At 35.6% G+C, this 20519-nt stretch overlaps 4 protein-coding genes and 1 non-coding gene across 5 annotated transcripts; 3 read left to right on the top strand and 2 right to left on the bottom strand.

The window, feature by feature from the left end:
- Positions 1-1947: 1947 nt before the first annotated feature.
- Positions 1948-7338, top strand: LOC108223388 (histone-lysine N-methyltransferase, H3 lysine-9 specific SUVH1). Its single transcript, XM_017397620.2, has 4 exons — positions 1948-2117; positions 3152-4582; positions 4659-5408; positions 7028-7338. Exons 2-3 carry the CDS (start codon positions 3222-3224, stop codon positions 5362-5364), a joined length of 2067 nt encoding a protein of 688 aa, XP_017253109.1. The 5' UTR covers positions 1948-2117; positions 3152-3221; the 3' UTR covers positions 5365-5408; positions 7028-7338.
- A 1554-nt stretch (positions 7339-8892) lies between these two features.
- LOC108223185 (probable protein S-acyltransferase 1) lies at positions 8893-13072 on the top strand. Its single transcript, XM_064093801.1, has 7 exons — positions 8893-9096; positions 9711-9797; positions 9968-10267; positions 10723-10944; positions 11332-11771; positions 12027-12106; positions 12674-13072. The coding sequence occupies exons 1-5, from the start codon at positions 8893-8895 to the stop codon at positions 11767-11769; spliced, it is 1251 nt and encodes a 416-aa protein (XP_063949871.1). The 3' UTR covers positions 11770-11771; positions 12027-12106; positions 12674-13072.
- Positions 12290-12363, bottom strand: TRNAN-GUU (transfer RNA asparagine (anticodon GUU)). Its single transcript has one exon. It is a non-coding gene; the product is annotated as a tRNA-Asn (tRNA).
- Positions 13073-13624: 552 nt separating the features above from the next.
- On the top strand, positions 13625-16156 carry LOC108223184 (magnesium-protoporphyrin IX monomethyl ester [oxidative] cyclase, chloroplastic). The gene is made up of 5 exons (XM_017397304.2): positions 13625-14201; positions 14663-14727; positions 14826-15153; positions 15362-15460; positions 15738-16156. Exons 1-5 carry the CDS (start codon positions 13746-13748, stop codon positions 15999-16001), a joined length of 1212 nt encoding a protein of 403 aa, XP_017252793.1. The 5' UTR covers positions 13625-13745; the 3' UTR covers positions 16002-16156.
- An 868-nt stretch (positions 16157-17024) lies between these two features.
- LOC108223187 (probable aquaporin SIP2-1) lies at positions 17025-19162 on the bottom strand. Its single transcript, XM_017397307.2, has 3 exons — positions 18658-19162; positions 17675-17935; positions 17025-17422 (listed from the first exon to the last, which is right to left on the bottom strand). Exons 1-3 carry the CDS (start codon positions 18943-18945, stop codon positions 17255-17257), a joined length of 717 nt encoding a protein of 238 aa, XP_017252796.1. The 5' UTR covers positions 18946-19162; the 3' UTR covers positions 17025-17254.
- Between the last annotated feature and the right edge of the window lie 1357 nt (positions 19163-20519).

The following is a 20519-nucleotide window of genomic DNA, read 5'->3' as shown; positions in this document are numbered from 1 at the left end:
TCCTCCTGAGTACTTTTTCGCTTCATGTAATGTAGCAGTTCAAAAGCTACTAACACGTTATCTGTGATACTTCGTCCTGGAACAAAGGCGGACTGCTCCTTTGAAATCAACACTTGTAAGATTTTTTGAAGCCGATTCGCTAACACTTTTGCGACTATCTTGTAAAGAACATTACACAAGGCTGTTGGTCGAAGATCCTTTAATTCTTCCACATTTTCTTTTTTAGGAATCAAGACTAGCATTGTTTCGTTTACCTCAGCTGAAAATTTGCATTCATTCAACCACTGTTGACAACATTTAAACACCTCCGTTCCTAATAACTTCCAAAAATGTTGAAAGATAGCTGAGTTTAAGCCATCTGGACCACTTGCTTTATCCGGGTGCATACTCTTAATAGCTTCAGTGAACTCATCAAACGAAAGTTCTGCTGTTAGCATATTATTCTGATCAGCCGTAACTTGGACTTCGTTACTAAAAGGAGGATTAGTACTGCAGTCTGCACCAACAAACACTCCAGCATAATAGTAGTAAATGTTGGCTTTAATTTTGGCTATATTAAATCGCTAGTTGACTTGCTTGATTGGTGCTGATTTCTGAATTTTATTTGATTTGCTTGATTGGTGCTGAATTTTGATTTTTGTTTTGTTTCTCGAGTAATTGCTAATAAATATATGCTCTTAATATTTAATCCACTTTGACTAGAGTTCAAATGCAATTCGTTAACTGGTGTATAATTATTTATAGTCTTGATTATTGGCTTTTATTTGTACCATTTATGGGTGGCCATAATTGATGGCGTAGATTCTTGGCCTGATAAACGGCAATTTGGTGCCATTTTGTTGGCTTGTTTATTATATCTAATTTGTTACTTAAAATTTCAGATATTTTTTGAAGTTTAGAGTTTTATATTTGAACTATCTTTAATACTTATATTATTAATTATATTCCTAATAATTATTTATCTTGTTATATATCTAGCCAAAGGATCTCCCTTTGGTTAGATATATATTTTCTGTTTTTTTCTTATATTATCTTCCTTTTGTCAAATTATTTTTATATTTATCATTTCATTTACTTTTACCATCTTTTGATAAACTATACTGATTTTAATTATTAAATTTATTATTATTATTTTCTTTTTACTAATGAATCGTATTTGTTTCAGGTAGCATGATCTTACAAGTTGGGACGTTTTCTTTTCGGACATTAAGGTCTTATTGTCTAAACTTCCGGAGACATTTTCATGTCTTTCGGTTGGATGATAAGCTTTTTTGAATGAAAGAAACTCCTCGGAGTATTGGCGTATATCGATACGAGCAAGTGTATTTTCTGTCAAAAAAATAAAAAATAAAAAATTCTAATATTGTACAACCTAAAATTAGTGGTGCTAGTAGGCTTAATAGTACTATTTCGGATATCTAACAAAAAAATTTAGAATTTCCACTACCTCTTCCACCGACACCTACTTCTTCAACTAATATGGCGAGGGAGTTTTTTCTAATAATTATAAGTTAGATGATGATAAGTTACATCGTTTATGTAAAAAAAATAAGTATTTATTTTAAAATTTTAAAATAAGTTACATCTTTTATGTAAAAGGAATAAAATTTCAGATTCTAAATCTAAATACATATTTTAAAAATTATTTTAAAATTTTTTACACTGTTGTGTGTTCAGAAATAATTTCAAAATATAATACATAATCTTTGAGGGGTCTAAAGTAGCTGTTAGAAACAAATATACACACCGTTATCTCTCAAACAGTTAAAGTTAACGGGTGTTTTTAACGAATGTGTTGGTCAGGGTTACAAACTGAAAGCTAGTTGAAACTTAAGGTTACAAACTACCATGTTTCAAAGTGCGGGGTCTGATTTGTTAATGAGCTAAAGTCTGGGGTTCAAAGTGCAATATGCTCTTATTTTAATCATTTCGAAAACGGCTTTAAAAAAATCTGGAAATTTATGAGCAGAAAATCCTAAATTTTAGGGTTTTAATGGGCAGATCTATAGGCAGAAAATAGAGCTACTCTGTTTTAAATACTCGTTCAAATATCGGTCGATTCATTTCGCTTCTGTGCTTCTCTCTCAACAACACAACTCAAGTGTTCAAGCTCGTAGGTATAAAACATCTTCTTTTCCTTTCGTTGTCAAATTATTTTGAATTTCTTGTTCTTTTACCATCTGTGCCATTTATTTGGGTTGATTTGGACAGTATTCTTTGTATTTTATGTTGGGGTACGACTAATTTCTAGGGTTTTGTTCTGTTTTTGAAGGGATTTGTTAGATGGATTTTTTTTTTGTGTGTGTTTTATTGTTCGAGGAAGTAGTTTTTAGGTCAAAGATTGCACCTTTAGGATGTATTTGTTACTGATGTTGGTTTGATGCTATGTAATTGTGCTATGTTTTTGTTGATTTGTAAGTTTTTATGGGCCGTTGCCAATTTCTAGGGCTGTGTTTTGTTCATGAATTCTTGGCCTGTATGTGATTTTCAGATGTTCTGTGTGTTTTTTCTTCAAAGTTTTGTATCATATATTGTTGATGAAGTTGGTTAGATGTTAGCTTGTTTTGATATCTTCTTTTTAATAAAGTTTGAGGGAGTGGCCAAACTTTTTAGAGTTTTACGAAAAAGGGGCTGACTTTCAAAAATGACAACATTGTGGCTGGACTTTTCTTCTGCCCTTTTAAAATGGTGGCTTTTAAAACAGTGCCTCCGTCAACTTCCGTTAGATTACTAGAAAATGGATGGCTCGCATTGTGTTTGGTTTTGTTATATTGTTTTGAGGAGGTTAAGAGCCATGGAAACTGTACATGAGGAGCAGTGATTACTAGAAAATGCTTCTCATGTTCAGTTTCCATGGCTCTTAACCTCCGCAAAAGCCCTGGAATCACTACTTTAGCTCGATTGCAGAGAGGGACATTAACCCAAAATCCCACTTTAGCCCTAGCTCTGTTACTCCTGTTAGTGGGGAGTTGACGGCAGCCACTGTTTTAAAAGGTGGAAGAAAAGTCCAGCCACAACATTGTCATTTTTGAAAATCAGCCAGTATTTTGTAAAACTCTGGAAATTTTGGACACTCCCTTGAATTTTACTCTTTCTGTTTTGGTTAATTATTGAGCTTATGTGTTTTGTTTCATTCTTTATTGTGTTCCAGTGTTTATAAGGCTGTTGAAGGGTCTTAAGGAGCTTAGTTTGGCTTTGGAAGCTCAGAAAGGGTCATAAAAATGCAGCCAGGTTCGGAGTTTAATCCTACTGACCCTATTGACAAGTCAAGGGTGTTGGATATAAAGCCATTGAAAACTCTTAAACCAATATTCCCATCTCAAATGGGCACATCCCCGTTTTCATCTCCTCAATCTGCTCCATTTACTTGTGTCCCTCCAATGGGTCCGTTTCCACCTGGGGTGGCACCCTTCTACCCTTTTGCTTTCACCAATCAGTCTCAAGGGACTTCTGATTTTGAGAACACCATACCATCGCCAGTTCCGTTGAATTCTTTCAGAACTCCGAAGTCACAATATTCAAATGGTGATGCTGGCACATCAAAAAAAGGACGAGGCAGGCCTCGAAAGGATAGAACTGCACAAGTTTTCACAGACAATTCCCCTAGTGTTGGTGTAGATGTAGAGGATTTCAGTGATGGAAAGAAGCAAGGAGGGAGTTCTCAAAAGAGAGCCAAAGGTCCAATCAATCTGTTCTCAGTTGAAGTGAATGTTGATGATACTGTTAATCAGATTTTGCGGGCATTTAAACTGACAGGGTTGGAACCATATCAACAAGCTGATGGGAATAGGGATTTAGTTGAACGGATGGTACTGACATATAATTTGCTGCGAAGAAGGCTATTTCAAATTAGCGAAGCAAAGGAGGGTACTCCAGGAGTTAATATACGTCCAGACTTAAAGTCTTCTTCAACTTTAATGACTAATGGGGTTAAAACTAATAGCCAGAAGAGGATTGGAAATGTACCTGGCATTGAAGTTGGTGATATTTTCTTTTACAGGATAGAAATGTGTACAGTAGGAATGCATGCCCCGACTATGGCTGGGATAGATTATTTAAATGTTAAAGCTTCTGCTGATGATGAACCCGTGGCTGTCAGCGTTGTTTCATCTGGAGCATATGAAGATGAGGGTGACGATGGGGATGTCTTGATATATAGTGGGCATGGTGGAGTTAAAGATGGGCAAGGTTGTGATCAGAAACTTGTCAGGGGGAATCTTGCACTGGAAAAGAGCTTGCATCGGGCTAATGTTGTAAGAGTTGTAAGGGGGGTGAAAGATGTCATGAGTGGAACAGGAAAGATATATCTTTATGATGGTCTTTATAAAATACATGAGTCTTGGGCTGAGAAAGGAAAGAATGGTTTCAATGTTTTTAAATATAAATTTGTTAGAGTACCTGGTCAGCCTGAAGCATTTACATTGTGGAAATCAATAGAACAATGGAAAGCGGGATCTGGTACAAGGAGTGGGGTTATCCTGCCTGACCTTACTTCAGGGGTAGAAAGTCTTCCAGTTTCTCTGGTAAATGATGTAGATGAGGAAAAGGGTCCAGCATATTTCACATATACATCTACTCTCAGGTATGATAAACCAGTTAATTTGCTTATTTCTTTTTCATATTGCTTCTGCATAGTTTACATATACATCTACATTCAGGTATGATAAGCCATTTGATTTACCCATTCCTTCGTCAAATTGCTCATGCCGTGGTGGATGCCAACCTGGTGATGCCAACTGCCCGTGTGTTCAAAGAAATGGTGGTTTTCTTCCCTACAACACGCTTGGCGTAGTTCTGAATTACAAAGCTCTGATACATGAGTGTGGCCCTTCGTGTTTATGCCCTCCGAACTGCCGAAACCGGATGTCCCAGGCAGGATTAAAAGTTCGTCTAGAGGTGTTCCGGACAAAAGATAAAGGTTGGGGACTTAGGTCTTGGGATCCTATTCGCAGTGGACAGTTTATTTGTGAGTATGCTGGAGATGTTATTGACACATCCAGTGCAATGGAGCTTGGGAGTGAACACGAGGACTTTATCTTTGATGCTACTCGTATGTATGCTCCACTAGATTATAGTTCTGATGGGTCTGCAGAAGTCCCATTTCCCCTTGTTATTAGTGCAAAGAATAGTGGAAATGTAGCTCGCTTCATGAACCATAGCTGCTCTCCCAATGTTTTCTGGCAACCAGTTTTGAGAGATAATGGAGAGAAAACTTATCTTCATGTTGCTTTCTTTTCCATTGGACACATCCCTCCCATGCAAGAGTTAACATTTGATTATGGGATTCCCAAGTCTGACAAAGCTGAGCAGAGAAAGAAAGTATGCTTATGTGGGTCTCTGGATTGTAAGGGTTATTTTTATTGACCATGAGGATCCTTATAAGTTCTGGAAGATGCATAGGAGAACAGGTTAGTCCTTTTTTCTTGAAAACTTTCTGTATTATTTCACTGCTCTTTTATATGCTCATGGTATAGGTTTAATGCTTAATTTCAATTTGTTTTTTTCGTTAATTTATGGCAATTTTAGTAGAAATCAACTGCAAGTTTAAAATTAATATGATGTCATTCTTTGGATTTTGTATTGCATTATGTATGGTAAATTTTAATTTAGTCATGACTTAGCTGAGAACATCATTAAAGGATGACGGTTTATTTTGGTTTCGGTGGTCGTTATTTTGCACTTCAGTTTCTTTCTTTGTGGGAATCGGTGAACACCTTGTAAAAAAGATAAGTTAAGTTGTATGACATCTCAGTTGTCAGGAGTTCCTCTCTTGTATCTTTTCAAATTTGACACATTAAGCATGAGGTATTATTTAGTTTTGGGGAAAAGTTTCCATGACTGAAATTTACAATTTTACTTAACGCGCATTGTGCTCGGTGAAGCCCAAAGGCCTCCTGGAGCTTCTTTTTTTTTTTTTTTTGACGGAGCCTCCTGGAGCTTTAGTGCAATGTGCAAAGTGCAGATTTACTGAAAGTAAGTAATATCCATTTTTACATGGCATATTATGTTTAACATTGTACTTCATAAATATAAGACATTTATAATCAAAACTTTGTCATAATGGTACACACTCACAAATCAGTATACTAAAATACTAGAGTCCTTATAGGCTCACTAATCAGTCTAACCATATCGTTGTAGCATTACTAAAGAATGTAGTTCATAGTTACTTATCCTTAGAGAAACAACCTTATTTCTGCGGGGGTTTACAGGACAAAGTAGTTACATTAACAAGCATCTCTTTCCCGACACAATGGTCAGGAGAGTGCAATTTGTATGGTAAGAGAATATTGGATGTGAGACATCAAAGATACATGTATATCTGAGTATTGATTAATTCTTGATTTCATCGATTTATTCATTCAACTCACAGTCCCAGAGTATACGGAAGTGGTAAGAGAATATTGGATGTGAGGCATCAATAATACATGTATATCTGAGTATTGATTAATTTGTTACTGTCCTGGCTGGAGTGCTGGACATTTGATAATAAGCCTGTTTGCCTGGGCTTAAAGTCCGGGTTTCAAGTCATTTTCGACTTTAAGCTGTAAAACGTATGTTTGTGTAATTAAGCCAGAAGTCGGCTTAAAGTCGGGAATAAGCCATAAACTGATTTAAAGCCAAAAGTTAGTTTGAGGTACTTTTGCACTTAAAATTTTTTTAACTTTTTTTTTAGATAAAAGTTGCTCATAAGTGATAACCTATAAATCACTTTTATTTTAATTATTACATTTTTAATAATCCATAAGTCATTGATAAGTCAAAATTACCCACATACAATTTAAGTTCTTAGCTTATTACGTTATATTGCTTTAAGTTATAAGTCAGAGTTTTAAGTTCCGCCAAACGGGCTAATGTTTTGATTTATGAACTTGCACCTTAGTTTTCACTTTTTGAACTATAGCAACTTAATGTAGCTTGTTAATGTTTCTCATGTTGTAATGTGGTGTTCTGTACCAAATGAAGTTTTTAATGTATCTGAACCTTGACATGGATTTCTTATGAGTGTAGCATTTTCTTTCTGCAGAAAATCAGTGGTGCCGGTCAAGTGGTAGGAAATTGTTGTGCGGCTTAATGGAATTTGCTCCAACACAAAGCAGGGAACAGTAGGCTTGGCATGTGTGAAGTTAACATGGATGTCATGTTTAATTTATAGCTGAGAACCTTGTGTTATAGACTTTTGCGATTTCATGTAGCTGCAAATAGCTTGAGACTTTCATAAAGTTCAGTTTGTTCACAGTTTTTTATTTGACATTTTTAAGCCTTCAAGTGTCTGCAGATCCTTTTCTGTAAGAAACTACCTAGTGTAATAGTAGTTATGACCATTTTCTTCATTAATTATCTCATCTTCTCAGTAGGCTTTCTTACAAGTGATACATCATGATAAATATATACTGATTTATAAAGTTACTTGTGATACTGTAGTTTCACAACATGATAACGATTTAAATAAATCAAAAGGAAGAACAAAGTCTAGAAAGAATGTCGTATCTGATTCAAAAATTTATTGAATGTACGACTCTGGTTCACAATTTTATTGAAAGAAAAGTCCTGTATTGTGGATGTTACGATGTATTAACAGATGTACTGTGGATGTTAGATGTTATTTATATTGTGAATGTTGGATGTTATTTATATTGTTGTCTTTCTTGAAATCTGCAACCATATTAATCTTAAAATGAATGTTATTGTGGAAATTGAATCGGGTGTTGACTTTCTTGAAATCTAGAACACATTAATCTTGAAGTGAATGTTATTATGGAAACTGAATCAGGACCCAAGCGTGAATTTATCATACGCAATGTGGATTTTTGAATATTATTAAAAAAACCTATTTATATTTTCAAAAAATAGAGATAAGTGTCTCAATAATTCACATACAAAATTACATAATTCAAGAAGGTGTGCAATGGCGGTTGTTATTCTGTTTGATATCTTCATTTCAGATCATTATCACCCATCGTCGATAAACACAAATGTTTAGATAAGTCCAGTGTGATTAAGGTCATGGGCTAAGGTATTATAATCCTATTATATCACATACAATTTTATTTATTGTGCACTAAGCCAGGGGTCATCACGGAAACAACCTCTCTATTTTAAGGGGAGTATGGTCTGTGTACATCTTATCCTACATCTTACCTTCCTCTAAGCGGGATATGCTGAATATGTTTGGTTTGTTTTGGTTTATTGTTAGAATAATTTCATGTGACAGAACTTTAGTGTCCTTTTGCATAGTAAAAATCCTATTTTTGACCTCCTCACGTAAAATAATACTTTCGAGAATAGTGATAACTTGATAATTTCATGATTCTCCTCAATTACATGTAAAAATCCGAAAATTAAAATAGGACTGAAGAAATAAGTGACCGGTTATTCGTTACACTTCCCGCGGTAAATTTGACACCTTGGAACACAAAATGCAATACAAAAGATTAGAACGGGAAAAAAATAAAATTTTAATTAGGGTTTTGTTTCTTTGGGGGTGCTTAAAAAAAATAGAGGGGGTTGCATCTTGCATGATCACCATCCCCCTTCCTTCCCTTCAAGGAAATTATATCCCATAATAACTGTTTACAATTCTGCACTGTTTTCTTGGCTCCTTCCTAGCTAGCATTGAAGCCATGGACCCTCGTTTTAGATCAAGGGTCAGGCTTTATCAAGTTTGGAAGGGCTATAATGTAAGTTTTCTTTTTGTATTAATATGAATATATTTTTTGTCATTTTTGCTGTTGTGATTTTGGTTTCGTATTGGCTTATTAATCATGTCGAATTTGGATGTTGGATTTTAATCATGTTGTGATTTTTCTTTCAATTTGCATTGTAATTTTGTGGTTGGAGGATGTCTGAGGTATAAGGGAAATTCGAACAAACCTTAACTAAGACGCCCCCATGGTGGTGATTACGCCTTTGGTGATTCGCGATATCATAATTGTTGGTGATGGAGGTTTTTCTCGTTTGTTTAAATGCGTGTGGGACAATGCTTGCCTCTGTGCCTGCAAAACTGATAAACAAAATGTATATTCAATGAGCAAGAAGGAGACCGAAACATTAGTTCAGGGAAACGATTTCAGGCTTGAGTTGAAAGAGACAGATGTATACCTTTCCCTTTAGGGGGTGTTCAGATATAGAGCTAGGAATAGACGTTCCAGCTCTGTTTGATTAACGAGTCTTTCTTTCTTGTCCAAAGTGCAGTGTATTATGGTAGTTTTAACCAAGTGCTGTGAAAACTAAAGCTGCAGAGAACCATGTTTCTAAGTCCGACCCCTTTTATCTAATTCAGTTACACAATCTTTCTTATCTTGCGTAGTAGTTGTAACTTAATATAGTTGCTGCCAGTGGCGTAGCCTGAAAATGGAGTAATAGGGGTCATATTAAAATCTGTCTTTTTTAGTGAATCAGAATCAAAATTGCTATAAATAAATTTCAACATTGGTAACCTGGACCCTGGTTGCTACTATAATATCTAGTCATTTTTCCTGGTTTAATGCCATCTCAATCTCTCTGAGGCATTTTCAGCATGTGAACTGACTCGAGTAAAATATATATTGTTCCATGTAGTTAATATTTCCTAGCTGGATGCCTACTCGATCATGGCAAATCATATTTAACTGCATGTGGATGCTATTTGTTTTCATGTTACAACCATTTGTGAAGGCTAATACATTGATTTACATTTGTCTGCTCCATGACTTCTAATACAATGTCAGAGATTTAATTGTGGAGGGAGGTTGGTCTTTGGTCCTGATGGGCCATCAGCAGCATTATCTGCTTCCCTGATTGGAATTCCATCGATAGTATTTTGCATTAAAATGTATCTTAACTTATCAAAAAACAGCGCCTCACACGGCTATAGCGTGGTGATCGTTGGAATTGTCCTCTTAGTATTGGTAGGTTCTCTGTTTGCAAAAATTAAATTTATGGACATTTCACTATGAGCAATTTTGACAATGTGAGAATCTTGCAGGATTTCATTTTCCTCTTCATAACATGTGCAAGTGATCCTGGAATAGTACCAAGGTGCCCACGACCTTGTGAGTCAGAGACATCATCTGTTGCATCTACGGATTGGGGGAAAGGTTCCATGAATAGTCGGAAAATGCCAAGAACCAGAGAGGAAATTATCAACGGCCAAATTGTAAGAGTGAAGTTCTGTGATACATGTTGGATATACCGTCCACCACGTTCTTCTCATTGCTCAGTTTGCAACAACTGTGTGTTGAAGTTTGATCATCATTGCCCATGGGTGGGACAGTGTATTGGAATCGTAAGTTGCTGACATAAGACTTACAGTCAAACACATTGAAGGGAATAGTCATTTAGGCAGGCTCTCTATGTGAAATATACAATAAAAATGAAGAACAATAATGTAATGTAGGGAAATTTTCAACATTAATAAATGTGTTGCACTGTTTCTAGGACCATCTTTAATTAATAGTGCCATTAAGAAGGAATGTCCGAAGTATTAGTTACAAGTTACAACTCTCAGTATAAAGGGTTACATAAGTTGCTTTATCTAGCAGCATATATGCATTTCATTATACAAGATTATATCTTTGATCCATATATATTTATACATAGCCTCTATGTTTTCATCTTTTCATGTAGCAAAATCCCATTTCATATACAAATAAGTACATGCTATGACTAATTTAAAAAGTTCCTTCATGAATAATGTTCTTTCAGACTGAATCCTTTCTTCTTATATATATGTTGTTGCAGCGTAATTACCGGTTTTTCATCCTATTCGTGACATCCTCAACGATGTTATGCACATACGTCTTCACATTCACATTGATACACGTCCTTAATCAGAAAAGAAGTTTTTGGAGATTATTGTCGGGAGATATTTTGTCCATCGTGATATTGGCGTATTGCTTCGTATCCATATGGTTCGTTGGTGGGCTTACTGTTTTCCATTTGTATCTGATGTGCAGAAATCAGGTTACCATTTTAATGCTAAAACTTGGTAGTAAGTACAAGTACTTACTCTACTTTGTACAGTATCTGTATTGTGTTTACACATATATATAGAATATAGATGCTAGTGTATGTAATATACAATGCATATCTAGATGAACAGAAAGAAGATATGCTGATGGCTGACCATAATGGTTTCTATCCTATCTATACTAGTTCTCCTACGTGCTTAGGACGCCATGTTTTGTTTTCCAGATTTTCCTAGACGATGTCACTATTACACTCTCCTTAATGTACAAGATGCTATGAGTTCTGCTGTCTAATATGCTTACTTTGTTGATGGTTTATCTTGTTCAGACTTAATGTTCAAAACACTACTCTGATCCCCTCCCTTCACTCCGTTTTTTACAGACAACTTATGAGAGCTTCAAGAAACAACATGATAAGAAGAAGAATCCTTACAGTCAGGGTGTCTTGAACAATCTCAAAGAAGTATTTTTCACTAAGATTCCACCACCATTGGTAAATTTTCGAGAAGTGGTGTTTGAAGACGATTATTCATGTACAGATTCTGTTAGATCAAGAGAACCGCTTAGCAGAGATGCAAGTAAGAATGTATATTCTGCTTCGAAGAAAGTAAGTCTCATTGAGTTAAGGTATAGCATGAAGGGGAAAGGGAAGGAGTTAAATACAGGTGGAAGTTTTGAAATAGGTTCACTGGCTCCTCTTGATCCTGAACCACGACTAAAAAAGTGGAACTCCTTCACTGGAGAAACTTCCTCTCACGAAGACCTTAGTAGTGAAGATGCTATGCTCCATCGAAATATATCATCATCCAGTTATATGTGAAGGTGAATTACTCTTACATGCTTAATAATACGCGTAACTCCTACTCCACAAAAACGTATCGACATATAAAGATGTTTACCTTATCGAATAAAATCTGGATCAAGAAGCAATATTAAGAAGTGATGCAACATTAAATCATGTTCTCCTTTTTCTTGCCAGTGTATCATTTTCTGTCTAACTAATTTAAAAGTGTTTATTTACTGCTGATGACGAACTTAAGGATATTTTGTGTGTAAAAAGACTGTCAGTGCTTTCAGGTTGGAAGTCTTTCCAGAAATTGGGCCATGACTTGGTATATTACGGCAAGCAGAACTTGTGGTGTACAGGCAACATTCAGGTGGGAAAAATTAAGTTTGTAGTGTGTTATCTCTTTCTATGAACACCTTAACTTTGTGACTTGCAAGTCGTAAGACTTCCACATCTGAAACTATAATCTGGAAAACTATTTTAACACCTAAAGTTTTGCAACCTGCAACTCAGGCTGAGTAAAAACCGCCTGCAACTCAGGCTGAGTAAAAACCGCTAGAAGGAGGGGTCGAACCTCCGACCTTGTGGTTAACAGCCACACGCTCTAACCAACTGAGCTATTCCAGCAGTTGTTTAGAAGCTAAAATAAATCATCATCACTTATAATACACTGACATCACTATGAAATCACAGCAAAACGTATTAGTGATTTCCTTGAATGTGCAAATACACATTACCACCTTGGTTTGATGTAAATAGCTATGAAAGATTCACTTGACTATGTTGAAATTAATGTATAATGTCAAGGTCTCTTAATGTTGATTCACCATTGATGATTTATGTTAATATTGTCATTACTTTCAGTCTTACATATAATTCTTTAAGCAATTAAAACTTTTATTAATACTGCTGATTCTGGTTTTTTTCCTACTTCTAGGTAGGCTTAAATGGTGTATATAACCTTTAAATGGAGGTCAGCATCTTGCTTGACAGGTAAAATGAGAGGTCTTTTATAAATCTGATCGATTGCATAGAAGGGCAAACATAAGTGGTGGTTTAAGTATTAAAAGAACTGATGGGGAAAAAAAGCCGAGTAAAGAACATCAAAGAATCTTTTTAACTGGGATTGAGGCACATCAACGCAGAGGTAAGTCGACAGAAGGAAGACACGGTTTCACAAATAATCATGAACATTGTTGTTTACTAGATTTCATCACCCCTTCATGTTCTTGCCCACCTTCCTTTTTGTTTTTACAGCTTTACTGATTCTATGTACATCGTTGTTTGTGTAGATACTATAATTTATGAAAGATTTTTAGTTGATGAGTACGTAGAATTCTTGTTGTCTCTGTTCATCCAATTTTTAGTTGATGAATATGTAGTTGTCTCCGTTCGAATAAGAAGTAGAACAAGATTAACATTGTTCTGCTCAGAATCAGAATTTCTGCTTACTGTCATGGCCAATGCACTTTGGAATTTTGGCTGCTACCCCAATTCGCATTTGAATATACTGCTTTCACTTCAATAATCTGTAGTGTTAACTGTTCTGTATTTTAGGCTAATTTCATCAAAATTCGCAAGTTTATGTGAAAAGACCAGAACAAGAGCATTTGTTTAAAATACTTTTGTTATAAAACCTTTACTGGGGAGTAGGTCTGGACACAATTTGTTCCTATAAATTTATGCTTTTCCTTGAAATAAATATTCCATGTATGAATTATACAGACCACAAAAAAGTCTATTTCCCAGATGACACTAACTGACCACAAATTTCAGAGTCAATCATACTGAAAATCAAGTAGCTCCAATTACCACCTGACACTTGTCAAGATCCCATTCAACTGATAGATTTCATTAGATGAGATTAGATTCAATCCCTTTGCAATACATAACCAATAGAATATAGATAAACACATGATTTTCACTTCAGTTGATCCTTCTCCACTTTCAACTATATATAAACACACACATATATTCAGCTCATAGCTGAAGCTTGACTAACCAGAAAAATGGCAGCAGAAATGGCTCTAGTAAAACCCATTTCAATTTCCAAACTAGGGAACTACCCAAAACCAAGAATTCCACAAACAAAATTCTTCAGAATTAGTATGTCAACCACTAGCTCCACACCCACCACAAAGAGTTCATCAAACAAAGGTCCCAAGAAAGGAATAAAGGAGTCACTTTTGACTCCAAGGTTTTATACGACTGATTTCGATGAAATGGAGACACTTTTCAACACTGATATCAACAAGAATCTGAATGAGGCTGAGTTTGAAGCGTTGCTCCAAGAATTCAAGACTGATTATAACCAGACTCATTTTGTGAGGAACAAGGATTTTAAGGAGGCTGCTGATAAAATACAAGGCCCAATGCGTCAAATTTTTGTTGAGTTCTTGGAGAGGTCTTGCACTGCTGAGTTTTCGGGGTTTCTTCTCTACAAGGAGCTTGGAAGAAGACTCAAGGTACTTCTAAAATTTTGTCACTTTTTGTTGTCTATTTCTTAAATTGGTTTTGTCATTTCAACCAGAAGGTTATTCTTGATTATTTGGATTGCCTTGAAAAATTAATTGTTAGTTGTCACTTAATGTCAATTGCATGATTGAAGAAGTTAAATGTCTGCAACTTATTGCATTTTTTTGATAGTTCTCAAGTAATATTGCTTGCAAGTTATTATTTGTTTTGATTGCTTAATTGGTGATGTATATTAAAAAATATGCTAGCAAAAATTATAAGAAGTTACATGCGCCGATTGATGATATTAACCATGTACAGCTATTTTGAAGTCCTCAGCTGAGATTTAACTGATGACAAAGGGTTAATTCTAATTTGTTTAAGCTATGTATAGTAAACGCGCACTCAAGTAGTTTGTAAGGTAGCACAGTGTGAGGAATTCAGAACTTAACAGTTTGTTGGCTTTATGCAGAAAACTAACCCTGTGGTAGCTGAGATTTTCTCTCTTATGTCAAGAGATGAAGCCAGGCATGCTGGGTAGGTGCCACACATTCTCCATCATTTTACTTCACTTCTGAGCTGTTTGTAGGCCTTGTGTAATGAATTATTTTGTTGCTACATATTTGTTTTGCCAGGTTTTTGAACAAGGGTCTGTCAGACTTCAACCTGGCACTGGACTTGGGATTTTTGACAAAGGCCAGAAAATACACCTTTTTCAAACCAAAGTTCATTTTCTATGCAACATATTTGTCTGAGAAAATTGGGTACTGGAGATACATAACCATTTACCGTCATCTCAAGACCAACCCCGAGTACCAACTCTATCCAATTTTTAAGTACTTTGAGAACTGGTGCCAGGATGAGAATCGACATGGGGATTTCTTCTCAGCATTGATGAAGGCACAGCCACAATTCTTAAACGACTGGAAGGCAAAGTTGTGGTCACGCTTTTTCTGCTTATCGGTAATCTTTATATTGTTTTTTTTGGTATTTTGGTTAGTTGAAGTCCATTCTTAGTTATTCGCTGGCCACAATCATTCTTGTTACTACAAACTATGTGACTGAAACTGATGTTAGACAGTTAATGTCTTAATCCAGTGACCACTTACTGTCCTGCAGTTACCCAAATATTAGAAATTTTCCATATGTTAATCAGCAGATTTGGATGCAGGTTTATGTCACAATGTATCTAAATGATTGCCAGAGATCTGCCTTCTATGAAGGCATTGGACTTGACGCAAAGGAATTTGACATGCATGTCATCATTGAGGTTAGTGTTATACTTCTGCCAGGGATAAATTTCTCTTTAAGTGCTTGAAATCTGATCTTTAGAATCTTCATTATTGATTTGGAGTGCTTATAATTTATTATGCATATGTAAACTAATCCATTTCCCTATTTCGTTGCTCCAAGCATGTTTTTTTCCCTCCTAATGTCAATAGACAAGTGCCTTCTAATCATGAAAATTAAGTAGACAACGTAGAAATAGAATAATGTATGATTCAAGTGTACCTAAGGATGAATATTTGCTTTGTGTGTTCCTGCAGACAAACCGCACCACTGCAAGAATTTTCCCAGCTGTTCTTGATGTTGAGAATCCTGAATTTAAGAGGAAATTGGATAGGATGGTGGAGATCAACACAGAACTTCTAGCAATTGGTGATACCGATGACAGTGGTTTTTTGAAGAATTTGAAAAGGATTCCACTTATTGCAGCACTGGCTTCTGAGCTCTTGGCTGCATATCTCATGAAACCCATCGACTCTGGTTCTGTTGACCTTGCAGAGTTTGAAACCCAACTTGTTTACTGAGATTACTTTTTGCACAAGCATTGATCTTATTTGAAGGTCTTTATGTATATGTAGTCATAGTTGTCCTGAAGAAAGCAGTGTAAGCAAAACCGAGAAAACTCTTTGAATGGCAGTGCACCATTGTATTTATGTAATTTTATTGAAATTTTCTTGAATCACAGAGCAAATGAGGCAAGACAAGTGTGCTTTGTGTTTTTCTTTTTTCATATAATTTGCCCTTTTTATTTGTTCTGCCAGTGAATGAATTAAGAATAATTTTGTTCATTTACAAAAACGTGTGTCAAAGTAAAACTAGATTATTGACAATGTCACTCAAAGCATTTGCACGACTATTGGCTTCTCGATAGATATGCTTGCTTGATGGAGTAGACTGCCAACTGGTTAGCTTTCTCCTTGACCCTCTGCTGCAAGAGTTTCTGCTCCCACAGGGGCTTGGATACTGGCTTCGAGAACGTGATGACATTCATGGAGTCATGTCCCGACTGTGCCAGGACATGACTGATCTGGCCTCCCCAAGCTAGGTCCGGGCCTTGCAGAGGGACAGTAGTTCCAAAGAGGCTATTGGAGTCTTCAGATGCTTCAGCTTCTCAGATCCCTAACTGAAAATTTGCCTAGCTCATTCATGTGACAATGCATTTGGGATGCAATATGCAAGGCGTCAGTGGTAGCTAGTAGGAGCCTCTCTTCATTTCTTTTTGCATGAGTTCAGTTCCCATTTTAATTATAACAGTGCAAGGGCTGCGCCAGAGACGGGTATTTTGTGTATATATAAAGACAATGCCTGCTGGAGTCGGTCCAACTACTACTCGTTTCACTGAAAATACCATGATAGAGCTATAACAGGATGATTTATGCCATATATTTTCTCAATCAACCTGCCATCTAATCCTCTTCACATTTGCATTTCCCTTCACATATGCATGCTATAGCAATTTTAGTATTCACATTATGGACACTTAATTTCTTAAATTAGCGGAAACAGCTTATTTTAGGTCGGAGCAGGGTAGGCAGGAGAAGCGAAAGTAAGGAGAAATTAAATTTTAAATGCAGATGTGGTTGATCCTCTCATTTATTCATGAAAGAGGAAACACATTGCATTTAAAATGAAAAAAGAAACATATTTACAAATCTATTTGATAAAAATCTTGGCTGGAGATAGGACACGTTTGAATAATGGATAGCATACTTTTATAGATGACAAACAGCAAGTCTTGAAAAACTTTCAGTTTTAATCATGTCCAACGGCATGGATCTCAATCAGATTTTTCAGCCTTTACTTTTGCCTTCTCTCCTTTTTGGGACCGGAATATCAAACTAAATGTCCATACCGCCAAAAGAGTTGCTTCTACAGGGGCGAGCCAGTAAACAAATATATGCTCTTTCGTTATATGGTCACCACGAGCATAAGCCCATCCCATTACCTAGAAATGCAAAAGGCTTACAGATTAGAGTCAACATATATCTTAGTAATATAATAATAAATACAACAAAAGAGTATTTATTGGCTTAGCTTAATTTAGAACCCTATAAATTTAAGGAAAAGATACATTGAAATTTATTCTTTTGCCCGCCAATACAAAACGGCGTGGAACTACTGACACTAGACAACATATATAAGCACAAAGGATACTATAAAAAAAATCCATTACCTAAGAACTAACATAATTACTTACCGAAGCAGGATTCATGCATCCACCTGTGAGGTCAGAACCAAGTATATGAAGAGTGAGCTTGGAGAAACTAGAGATCCACGTTTTCATATAGAAACTTCCAGGAAGTTTTACAGTTAGCCCAAGTGATATAGACACAATTGCAAACGTCAAAAGTCCTTCAGTCAGTGCTCCTTTATGAATATCTACATTCAGTCGAGGACCACGTCCTATTTCCGGAAATGTATCTAGCATTAGCCTAACACCGGCAATTGATCCAATAACCTGAAATCAAGATTATTTTTTAAAATTTCAACAATGAGACTTGTGCTAGGAGTATATCACTTAAAACAGAAACCATTGTCTTGACTAATGTAACTAGACTTGGAAACCATTTTACTATTTCAAACTTACTTGAGCATATCTAAACCGTACTAAAAATGTATTACCGATAGGGCATAGATGAATACAAATATGTCAGAGATTCACAGCAATTTTATTTTGAAAGGCAAGCAAGATTGTTTAAGGCCCTATGAACCCATTACCATGTCATCGAGGGGAGTAGAATGTAGATACTAGATAGAATTTGACCACTAGGGTATCCGCCAATCCTTCTGCATTGACAACTTATAGAGAAACAAAAAACAAGTACTCAGACGTCACCTATGATACGAACCTGTACTGATCTGAGAAAGATCTGCAGGCAATCTTAGCCTTATTTTTCTGCGTTTAGAATTTAAACTAGAAACCAAAGGATATCAATTAGACACTTAACATATCGCCAAGCACGAATGAAAATCTAACAATACTTGACAAAATTCGGAAAGTCAAACACCAAACCCTTATGAAAACAAAAGCTATCAACAACCATGTCAAGCTATATCAAATTCAAGCTCACCAATAATCCCCCATCAAACTAAATCAACCAAGAACACAATCAAACTATTTAGACCAACCCCATTACAAACATAACAATAACCAAATCAATAAACAACCATACAACTAACCTGAGCAGGGATTCTTGCACCAACAGTGAACAGAAAAGTGCTGAAACCACCAGAAAACACAGGTGACAAGACAGTAAGAGGGTTATAGGCCCCACCTTTAGTGACCTTACTCAACCAAGCAAAGAAAAACATGTTGAGAATAGATACTCCACATTTAAAGACTTCACCTTTGGCATCTGAACCAAACCCCAAGACATTAAAAACTAATCTCTTAATAAGAACACTGGAAGAAACCCACATCAAAGACATTATCATATCTGATGCCAACAATTTTATTTTACTGCCCATTGTGTTAATCCACTTGTTGGTTTTGTATGTCTTCTGGGCTTTTGGATTCTTCGTTTCCTGTTTAACTGAAATTGTCTAAATATCAGTTAATCCATTCAGAATATATGTATGTTGAGTTTATGTAAGTTTTGTGGGAGGAAAGTTCGCGTGTGGTTTCGCTGTAATGTTTCGAGGGATTTGTTGTTTTTTGGGAATCTTCGTTATCTTGGTCATGCTTGGGTCTTTTCTGTACAACCGTCTAGGTGCCGAATAAAATAAGGGTGACTAGTGTGTGCCCATGAGCACATGTTAAGCATCAAATTTCATAAATTTCGTGGATTTTTATTGGTATGGTTGGTAAATTTGCAAGAGGGTTCACCACCGTAAAGAAGTAAAAGCCAATCAAAATCCATCATACTTATTGAATTTTGTGCTTAGTGTGTGCCCCCTCGGGGTCCTTTTACTTGCTCATTGATATGTCGGGATTTTTCATAAAATGTGATAAATTATTAATTTACGTCTAATTTATTGGACTAAATATAGTCGTGAGGGATGTTGTTGGATTTGCCTTCATAAGTAATTTAATACGGTGATTTTTTTTACTTAATACTAATATGAAATTAAAAATATTAATGATTAAAGTTGTGTATTGACAAACTTGATAAAATAAGCATGAAAAGTATTAAGAGACGGAGGGAGCAACAGAAAACGCAAATAGAGAATTATGTACGTTTGATAATTGGTACCATGGGTCGAGTTGGATAAAAAAAATAAAATCAAACTTTTTCGGTAAAAAAAAACAAAGAGAGAAAGATAAAACACGCATGTAATGCCACAATAACACATTAGAGAAAATGTTTTCAAATATTATTCATTAAGAGTAGAATATTTTGCATTTTAATTTTGGAATAAAACACCTAATTATGTAGCATTTTATTCTTTTGTCCAATTAAAACATTTTACGAAGTAACATTTGGTTTTTCAACCCCCGTCAAGATGTTATATCATATAGCGTTTTTTTTTCTAAAATCAGCAAAACACTACATGAAATAGCGTTATGTTCTTTTAACCCCAACAAATGCTAGACGATGTAACGTTTTTGATCAATATCCAACCGCTACAAGATGCAGTCTTAATAAATGGTATTCGGCGTTATTTTTCTATGATATTCGACATTGTGATAACCGGCGCAAACACCCTCTGGTATATCATGCTTTAAAACGTGATATGACAAGTGTAATATTTACGCAACTATAAAATAGTAAGGATGCTATTTGTGCGATAACCTTCAATTTAGTGGATGACAAAATATGTTGAGTGCGATATATAAATATAACACAAATACCTAAAATGATACATGAAAGCAGTAAATTTGTACAATGTAACTCATCGTATACCACTAAGAATTATACTCAACTACTCTAATATGTCGTCACCAAACATTCCTATCTAAAGTCATATCACATGTGAGAATTAGGTGCTCATTTGGTTGACAATGAGAAGTTATTTCCAATGTAATGTGAATTTATTGTGAAAATTGTAATAAACGGGAAGTTGATATTTGTGTTTGGTTAGTATACAGCATTTTAAATTCC

The sequence above is a fragment of the Daucus carota genome, chromosome 5 (assembly GCF_001625215.2).
Source record: "Daucus carota subsp. sativus chromosome 5, DH1 v3.0, whole genome shotgun sequence".
Lineage (NCBI taxonomy): Eukaryota > Viridiplantae > Streptophyta > Magnoliopsida > Apiales > Apiaceae > Daucus > Daucus carota.
The sequence above is the reverse complement of the archived record's forward strand: the minus strand, read 5'-3'. Positions and strand labels throughout refer to the sequence as shown.